General features: G+C 46.8%; 1 protein-coding gene across 1 annotated transcript in view; it reads right to left on the reverse strand.

The window, feature by feature from the left end:
* Positions 1-455: 455 nt before the first annotated feature.
* The window catches only part of gon4la (gon-4 like a), a 20,743-nt gene continuing 11,198 nt past the window's right edge, over positions 456-10,000 (reverse strand). Inside the window, 14 exon segments of the mRNA XM_088090709.1 lie at positions 456-2,348; positions 2,427-2,529; positions 2,701-2,927; positions 3,182-3,325; positions 3,462-3,662; positions 4,119-4,193; positions 5,239-5,897; positions 5,900-6,051; positions 6,228-6,481; positions 7,657-7,773; positions 8,079-8,226; positions 8,427-8,577; positions 8,733-8,910; positions 9,151-9,237. Coding sequence (XP_087946835.1) covers positions 2,256-2,348; positions 2,427-2,529; positions 2,701-2,927; positions 3,182-3,325; positions 3,462-3,662; positions 4,119-4,193; positions 5,239-5,897; positions 5,900-6,051; positions 6,228-6,481; positions 7,657-7,773; positions 8,079-8,226; positions 8,427-8,577; positions 8,733-8,910; positions 9,151-9,237 — 2,589 coding nt within the window. The 3' untranslated portion in view covers positions 456-2,255.

The raw sequence follows: 10,000 nt of genomic DNA on the forward strand, positions 1-10,000 counted from the left end.
TTTTCAAAGAAAAATAAATTATCGACCAAAAGAATAAAATGTTTCAAGAGAACAAGGTGGCCAAAAATTTTAAAGACAAAAATGTAGAAAAAACAAAATAGACTTTTTGTTTGTTTGTTTTGAAAGAAAACCTGCTTTTGTGTTTTCTATAAAAATCTGTGGTAAATTAAATATAAACAGCCGTTTAAAGTTGTATTTCCCTCCTCTAAAGCCAAAATAAAAAAGGTGCTGTAAGGTTTATTCAACACGCCTCCCCCTTTGTGCACCACTCCCTTCCCTCTAATAAATAACCAACAGTCCCTAGTATGAACTGGTGAAAGCAGCCCAAACTCTGCTTGAAGTTACGAAGGATGTTTTTGTACCAAACTGAATAAATTCAGATGATACTGAACTTTATGCTGTTAAATTCATCATTTTTTTTCGATTATAAATAAAGACTAAAAAAATCTGAGGAATGTTTTGAAAATGACGTAAAAAAGTTTTATTGAAGCCGCTGACCTTCGTTCATTCAGGCAGATTCAGTATGAATAAAACCTTCACAGATATGAACGGCACACAACACGCACACACAAGGCCGCTAGGAATCATGGGAATCAGGCGCTTTGACCCCGGTGCATCATGGGAGAGGAAAGCTCTCAGAAACGCTCGATCAGCAGAATTTTCAGTCTCAGAGTTAAACTGAAGGAGTTAAATTAAAGTTAAATTCCCTTTTAAACCTCACGGCACTTTTCTTAGTATTTAACTCTCTGAAACCGGTTTGATTTATTTAGAAAACGAGGCAAAAAATTAATGAGCAACTTAGAAAGAAATCTCCTGAAAACTGCAAGAATGAATAAAAGGCGACAAGAAAAATGAGCTGAAAAAGAAGACAGAAGGAGGGAGAGGAAACGCAGAGACTGAAGAAGAAAACGCCGTGTTTCACGTCTCGGCAGAGATGAATCTGTGTTCGGAGCCTCCTCAGGGCTCAGCCAGCGCTCGGGCCTCTTTAACCTTCTGAATCACGTCAGATTTCGTGGGTTTCAAAGGGTTAAACAGGACGTTTGTGTTCCTGAAACATGTTTGTTTGTTGGTTTGTTTCTGCTGAAATCTAAAGAAATCTAATGAGGAAACAAAGTGGTTCAGTTCTCGCCGAGACGCCGTTTAAACCCAGAAACTCCTTGAAGACAAGAACCAGAACCAGAACCAGTGTGGTACTGATTCTTCCTGGTTCTGCTGCTCAGCAGGTGGAACGTGTGGAACTCGTAAACTTAAAAGTGAATCTGAAGTTTCAGCAGACAAAGAGTTAATTAAAAGAAATAGAGTATAAAAACTATAAGAACCAAAGAAAGAACGTGAGAGAACGAGTTGAAATGTTGCGACAGGTATTTGTGTTTCCTTCTTGGCTCCGCCTGCTGACCTCAGAGTGGGCGGGGCCTCTGTGAGGTCAGAAGAGATAAATTAAAAATAAATAATCATTAAATATAAATAAAGACGGTGGAACGATCTGATTGGTCAAGAACACTCCAGCTGGTTCCTTCAAACAGACAGTTTTGTGGTTCTGTCTGCTGATCTCATGTCAAAGTTCAGTTCTTGTCGTGAGTTTATAGAATCAAACACCTGAAGAACGTCAGAACCACTGAACATGTTCTCAGGACTTCAGAGTTCATTCACGGTCATGATAGAACCGTTCCACTGAGTCCTGCTGGACGAGCTGCTGTAGTCCAGAACAGTTGCTGTGAACAGCAGAACATCAGTGGAACATTCTTCAGATCAGTGACATAGAGAGGAACACGGAGCACGTTCTTCAGTCCTGTCTGACGATCTGTGCAATGAGTAAAATAAGTTTCGTAGTAGTTCAGATGAGAACATTCAGTCTTTGTTCTGACTTCAAGTTTGTAGGATCTTTTCTTCAAACGTTAGAACCACTGAACACACTCCATCAACACACCTGAAAGACATTTTTAAGTCATTCTCAGGAGTTCATGTTAGAACCCTTCCACTGAGTCCTGCTGGATCACTGACACCAACCCTGAGTATCTAGAACCGTGTTTGAACGCAGAACGTCTTCATCTGGTTCTGGAACAAACACAGGTCTAAGACTGTGGATCCTCTGGAAGAACCCCTTACAATCTTCTGGAGACCTCTAGAACTCTTTCTGTGCCTCTGGAAAACTGTTACTGACTCTCTGGAGAACCTTCAGATCAGCGTTGTGGTTCTGTCAGCTGTTTGTTTTAATTCTGTCATATCTGGTTCACATCTCCTCTCTGATTGGCTGATCAGTCCCGGGCGGCGTCCTGCCTGCTGATTGGCTGTCCCTTCTGGAAGGCGGAGTGGAAGAGGGTCATGAGGTCGTGGAAGCGGCAGCTCACCTGCAGGAAACAGAAGCTTTAAAACCTGCAGAAGAAGAAGAGGAGCGGAGTGCGTCCTGAGGCCCCGCCCCCTCTCACCTGGTGGGCGGTCTTGTTTCCCAGCTGGGTGGAGACTTGTCTGAAGGTCCTCTGATTGGCTCCCCGCTGCTGACAGGCGGTCAGGATGGCACGGTCCGCCTCGCTGAGAGAGGACAACAGGAAACTTTAGGAGACGACAAAATAAAAGTTTGTGTTTTCTGCCGACGGATCAGAGTGACGGAGACGGAGAGGACGTGTGTGTGTGTGTGTGTGTGTGTGTGTGTCTCAGTGTGTCTCAGTGTGTGTGTGTGTGTGTGTGTGTGTGTGTTGTCACCGTGTCCAGATGACGACTTTCTCTCCGTTGGAGCTCCTGGAGATGTTTTTGGCACAGACGGCTCGCTGCGTTCTCTTCCTGTTCCTGTCTGGAGGATTCTGGATAGCGCGGTCCGTCTCCGTAGTCTCTGAGCTGGTTGCTATGGGCGACGGCTGCCCGTGAAGCTGCTGGAAGAAGTCCCAGAATTCCTGCTGCAGGTGGGCGTGGCTACTGAGCAGAGCGGAGACCTGAGAGAGACAGAGCAGCTCAGAGTATTTTATTGATTATTGTATTTATTATCAGTTATTTATCAATAGTTCTTGTCAGTTCAGGAAAAATGTTCACTCAGCTTCACTCGAGACATAACTAAACACATTTTAATGAATTATTATACTTACTGTTACATATACTTATTATTATACTGAGACTTTTCTTATTTTTTAGGTCATTTTGGTTTTTTCGTTTTTCAATCAATAATAACAGAGATGATGTCATCGTCTACCTGCTCCATGTGCTCAGGTGAGGGGGCGGAGCTTCCCTGCAGCACCGACACGACCTGCTGGTAGGGGGAGGAGCCTTCCCCCAGACTCCGCCCGAGTCGCCGTAGAAACCTCCGGCTGCGTTCAAACAGCTGCTGCTCCACCAGCTAACAGAGACACCACAGAAGAAGAGAGGTCACTGTGAGGTCAGAGTGAGGTCACTGTGAGGTCAGAGTGATGTCACTGTGAGGTCAGAGTGATGTCACTGTGAGGTCAGAGTGAGGTCACTGTGAGGTCACCCACCAGCCCGCAGCGGCGCGCCTGGCGTCGGCTCAGGAAGGCGGCGAAGTCTCTGAGCAGCTGAGGCCACGGCCGCAGCACGCGCTTCAGCTCATCATACAGGACCTCTGCTGGGGCCCCTGAGGACCCCGCTGCCGAGGACTGATCCAACAGCTGCAGCAGCTGCTCCAAGACACCTGGGGACACCACCACCGCATCACACACCTGCACAAGAAACAGAATCAGAATCAGAATCAGAAAAAGATTTATTGCCAGGTATAGTTCACACAATACGAGGAATTTGTTCTGGTGGGTTGGTGCAACATAAATATAGAAAAAGAAAACAGATAAAATAGAAGATACAAATATAAAATATAAAAAGTACGAGTCTTACAGTGCAAAACAAAACAAGTAACACAAGTAACAGTGTAACAGTGCAAGAAACAGAACCATGGAATTAAAGTATATACAAGAATGGTTGGAGTGTAAGATATATATTGATATTTACATTGAAATTCACATTTATACAGGTTTTACATTTCACATTTAGGTTTCACATTTATACAAGAAACAGCAAGTATAGAGACATCAGGTCACGTGTGTGTCTGAGTGTGTAGTTGTGTGTGTGTGTGTGTGTGTGTGTGTGTGTGTGTGTGTGTGTGTGTGTGTAGTAAAACTCACTCTGAGCAGATAATGGTGAGCAAACGTCTCGTCCTCTCTCTCCCTCTGATCATCATCATCGTCTGAGGACTCCTCCTGCACACACACACACACACACACACACACACACACACACACACATACACACACACACACACACATACACACACACACACACACACTCTCTCCTGATGTTACACACTCCAGAGCAGAGCGGCAGTGTTTAATGTCGGTTTATAATCTGTACATTAAATCAGAGCAGGAAGAAGAAATGAAGACTGAGGGTGCGTTCAGAATCACAGACTGTTTATGTACTGTTTCTTTTTACTTCTAGTACTTTTACTTCGTTAGGTACTCTGGCTGCTCTTACAAAGTACACACTGTAGCGTGCAGTACAGCACACTCAGGACATAGTACTTCTTCATAATACTGCTCCCTGAACTTTGACCCTCTGTCTCATATCACTGTTACCACGGAGATAAAACAAATCGACATTCGCCAGACTCAGCAGAGACGGAGGTTAACCCGGAGAGCTCTGCTCCGTCACGTAACAACGTTTAACCCGAAACTTATAACTGCATACACAGTGTACTGCAGTACATATATACAGTACATGTTGGTTTATCAGCCTCCATGTGCTTCTGTCACTGATCTTCATCTGTTTTTGCTGCTTATCTGAAGAAAACAAAGAAAAAGAAGGAAGACGAAGGAGAGGAAGAGGAAGGAGAGGAAGACGAAGGAGAGGAAGAGGAAGGAGAGGAAGACGAAGGAGAGGAAGAGGAAGGAGAGGAAGAGGAAGGAGAGGAAGACGAAGGAGAGGAAGACGAAGGAGAGGAAGAGGAAGGAGAGGAAGACGAAGGAGAGGAAGAGGAAGGAGAGGAAGACGAAGGAGAGGAAGAGGAAGGAGAGGAAGAGGAAGGAGAGGAAGACGAAGGAGAGGAAGAGGAAGGAGAGGAAGACGAAGGAGAGGAAGAGGAAGGAGAGGAAGACGAAGGAGAGGAAGAGGAAGGAGAGGAAGACGAAGGAGAGGAAGAGGAAGGAGAGGAAGAGGAAGGAGAGGAAGACGAAGGAGAGGAAGACGAAGGAGAGGAAGACGAAGGAGAGGAAGAGGAAGGAGAGGAAGACAAGGTTTCTCTCTGACCTGCAGCTGGAGGACCGACTCTTCTTCTTCTGCTGCCGCTCTGGACAGCGTCAGGGTCACTTCCTGTCTGCTCTCTGACTCCGCCTCCTCAGGGTCAGCCTCACTTCCTGTTGAGCTGGGCGAGGACTCAGAGAGCGCCAGCAGGACCTCGCTCTCCTCCTCCTCCTCCTCCTCCATCCTGATGACATCATTGCCCTCCTCCTGACATGGGGTGGGGCCTCCAGGAGGGGGAGGAGCTACTACTCCAGTGGACGGTGTCCTCCTCCTGCTCCCCCTCAGGCCGGCGAGGGTCTGATAGTGGTTTCTGATTCGCTCTGTGGTCGTCATGGAGATAGCAGAGGTGGTGATGATGTCAGCAGGGGTGTCGGTCCGGCTCAGGAGGAGGCGGCGGAGGAGGACACGAGGAGGACTGTGGGCTTCGCCAGGGAGGGGGGAGGAGTCCACCTGTACTTCAGGGAGGGGGGGGGAGTCCACCTGTCTATCAGGGAGGGGGGAGGAGGGGGAGGAGTCCACCTGTACTTCAGGGAGGGGGGAGGAGTCCACCTGTCTATCAGGGAGGGGAGGAGGGGAGGAGTCCACCTGTACTTCAGGGAGGGAAGGAGTCCACCTGTCTATCAGGGAGGGGGAGGAGTCCACCTGTACTTCAGGGAGGGGGGAGGAGGGGAGGAGTCCACCTGTCTATCAGGGAGGGGAGGAGGGGAGGAGTCCACCTGTCTGTCAGGGGAGGGGAGGAGTCCACCTGTCTGTCAGGGAGGGAGGGAGGAGTCCACCTGTCCTTCATGGAGGGGAAAGGAGTCCACCTGTCTATCTGGGTGGGGGAGAAGGGGAGGAGGCTTTCAGTCTGTCAAGGAGGGGGAGGAAGGGAGGAGTCCACATCTCGGTCAGGGAGGGGGAGGAGGGAGAGGAGACTTTCAGTCTGTCAAGGAGAGCGGAGGAGTCCACCTGTCCGTCAGGGAGGGGGGAGGAGGGGAGAGTTCTTCAGTCCGTCCAGGGGAGGGGGGGAGAGTTTAGGGGGAGGCGGGGGGAGGGGCAGCAGCATGAAGCCAATGCGTCTGAAGTCAAGGTGCTTTGGGAGGCGGGGAGGGTACCTGGTCCCGGGCGGGAAGCTGTAGGTGCGGGAGGCGGAGTGTCTGAGGGTCATGTGACGGCCTCCACCTGACCTGCAGGAGGGCGGGGCCATGGAGGCGGAGCCAGGAACGCAGTTATAGTCCCTGATGGTCGGGTAAATGACAGGAAGGCTCCGCTGTGGGGGGCAATTTTGTGAAAATTAAAAATGTTTAAGTGTGAAGTCTTGAGTTAAAAACATGTTTTGTGAGGTCACCGTGACCTTTAACATCCAAAATCTAATCAGTTCAGTCCAGGTGAATGTTTGTGCTAAATATGATTAAACGTCCTGAAGGTCTTCTGGAAAAATCGCACTCACAAGAATATGACAGACGCAAGATCAGCGTGGCCATTAACGACCAAAGTCTCATCAGTTAAGTCCAACTGAACGTTTGTGCCAAATTTGGAGGAATTCTCTTCAGGTGTTTTTGAGATATCGCTATCAACGGTACAAGATGGATGCAAGGTCACAGTAACCTTTGACCATCAAAATTTAATCTGTTCATTGTTACGTCCAGGTGGACACTTGTGCCAAATTTGGAAAATTCTATCAATATGCTTTTGTTCACAAGAACAACACAGATGAGGTGACCATGACCTTTGACCTCTAAATTCTGATCAGTTCAGTTCAAGTGGACATTTGTGCCAAATTTGATCAAATATCCTCGAGAGGTTTTTGAAATATCAGGTTTGCAGGAATGTGACAGATAAAAGGTTACGGAGACCTTGACCATCAAAGTGTAATCAAGTCATCGTTAAGTGGAAACATTAAGGTGAATGTTTGTGCCAAATTTTAAGAAACCTTTACCTTTGCCTACCAAAAAAGAATCCGTCAAAGATTTTTGGAGATATCGAGTTCAGACGACTGAGATCATGCAAGATCACAGTGACCTTGACCTTTGAGCAGCAATTCTACTCAGTTTAGTCTTTTACCTAAAGTGGACGTTTGTACATACATTGTGTTTTATGTTCTTTATATAATGTCATTTTATATTTCTAAACCGCTCCTGCAGTTTTATCTCGTGCTATTTAAATGTTGTTTTCCTCCTTCATGGTATCGTTAACGTACTCTGCAATTAAACCGGATTCTTTTTAGTCAGAATCCAGTTTAAGAAACTTCCTCAAGGTGTTTTTGAGATGTTTCCGAAATAAAAACCTTGAGGGGAGAGAAAAAGCCAGAGTCACATCAGAAGTGATTTTGTTTCTAACGTCACCTGTCGACTCCTCACTTCCTGTTTTCCTGTTTAATCTGTCTGATTCATTCACTAAAATGTTTCCTTTTATTGTAAAACATCAACAGGAAGTGTGTTTTACCAGCAGCCACAGGGGCATGGCCTCCTCCTCCCTCTCCACCGGGGGGCGCTGCTCTGACGGCTCCACACGCCGACACGCCAACATCATGGGCCGCAGCACCCGCTGGTACCTGAAGGCCTACAGAGACACACCTGTGAGCCCGCCGCACGCTCACACCACACGCTCATCACACCACACGCTCACACCACACGCTCACACCACACGCTCATCACACCACACGCTCACACCACACGCTCACACCACACGCTCACACCACACGCTCACACCACACGCTCACACCACACGCTCATCACACCACACGCTCACACCACACGCTCATCACACCACACGCTCACACCACACGCTCACACCACACGCTCACACCACACGCTCACACCATACGCTCACATGACAGTAGCGGGGAGGCGGGGTCAGCTCGTTACCTTGACGATGTTGTCGGGGGATCCTGGTCTGCAGCACTGCAGGATCCTCCGCCGCACCTGGACCAGAGTCTTCCTCAGCAGGAACTGAGACACCAGCTTCGCTGGGTCACATGACCCCTCCATGTTCCTGAGGCCGAGGACCAGCAGGCTGACCACACACACACATGAACACACACACACACACACACACACACACACACACACACACATACAGAGACAGTGAACACAGTGTGTGTGTTCACTGTGTGTGTGTGTGTGTTCACTGCGTGTGTGTGTGCATGTGTTCACTGCGTGTGTGTGTGTGTGTGTGCATGTGTTCACTGTGTGTGTGCGTGTGTGTGTGCATACCAGTCCTCAGCTGCAGTGAAGGCGGCCGTCCTGCGGGGGCAGTACAGAGCTGGGTCCAGGCTGGCGCAGGGCAGCAGCTCCGGGTACAGGAAGACCGGACGGGTGGCAAAGATCCAGGCGAGTTCAGCCGGCAGGACGGGATAACAACGCACTGCACGCACACACACACACACACACACACACACACACACACACACACACACACACACACACACACACACACACACACTCTCTCTGAACATCTGTTTTTTGTTTTTTTTCTTTTATAACAGTGATGATAACGATGAAGATGAAGATGGCGCTCACTGTGTCCTCTGGCGTCTGGCGGGTGGAGCCGCTGCTGGTGGCTGATGGGAGTCTTCTGCAGCTCGTCCAGCAGCTGCAGCGCCCCCCGCAGGTTGGACGCTCTGAAGACGCTGGAGAAACCAGGATGTCCTGATGACATCAGCAGTTCGCCTCTCTGAGCCAACAGGTCCAACTCAAACTGAGACACACAGGACCGTCGTCATGGCAACACGCACCAACAATTATCCCCATTTATTCAATTATTCAATATATCATTTTATATATATATATTTCTATACATACATATATGATATGATATGAGATCAACATTATTATATATCAATATAATTATGTAGAATAACAATCTGATGTATGTGTGTATGTGTATGTGTGTGTGTGTGTGTGTGTGTGTGTGTGTGTGTGTGTGTGTGTGTGTTACCAGGAACTGTCTGGTGGTCTCAGCCTCACTCTGCAGTTTGACCACTGATGAACTCAGCAGGTGAATCTGAGTCAGCAGCTGGACGTGCTGAGAGACGGAGACACCAATTAATGACTCAAAATCACAGCTGGACTTTTTTTTGTTTAAAAGAATTTCTGCGATTTTTAAAGGAAAAATGTTCACCACTAATTATCAGTGTATAAACACACGGTCTATATAATTATCAGTGTATAAACACACGGTCTATATAATTATCAGTGTATAAACACACGGTCTATATAATTATCAGTGTATAAACACACGGTCTATATAATTATCAGTGTATAAACACACGGTCTATATAATTATCAATGTATAAACACACGGTCTATATAATTATCAATGTATAAACACACGGTCTATATAATTATCAATGTATAAACTAGTGCTGGGCATAGATTAATTTTTTTAATCTAGATTAATCTCACTGCAATCCTGTAGTTAATCTAGATTAATCTAGATTAAAATTATAGATTTGAATTTTGCCAAAGACATTCAAAATAATATCTATCTATCTAAATGATGAAAATGCATCACAAACTGCTTGAGAAAGCTGTTCTACTATAATATTTGGTAAAGAAAAATAATGTCCCATAAGATTTACTTTGGTGTTTAACTTTTTTTTATTTTGTTAAACACAGACATTTAGGAACAGGTTCTGTCTCCATGTGGAAAAAGCTTTTTCCTGCTAACTGGAATGAACAGCAGAGGGCGCAGCCTCTGATAACATGACCCTAACTGAACTGTGGGCCTACATTAGAGGTCATGAAGAAGACCATTAACGGTCAGCAGCTTTGTGACACGGCTTGAG

Source organism: Plectropomus leopardus, chromosome 17 (assembly GCF_026936395.1).
Source record: "Plectropomus leopardus strain MGB_pleo_1.0 chromosome 17, ASM2693639v1, whole genome shotgun sequence".
Lineage (NCBI taxonomy): Eukaryota > Metazoa > Chordata > Actinopteri > Perciformes > Serranidae > Plectropomus > Plectropomus leopardus.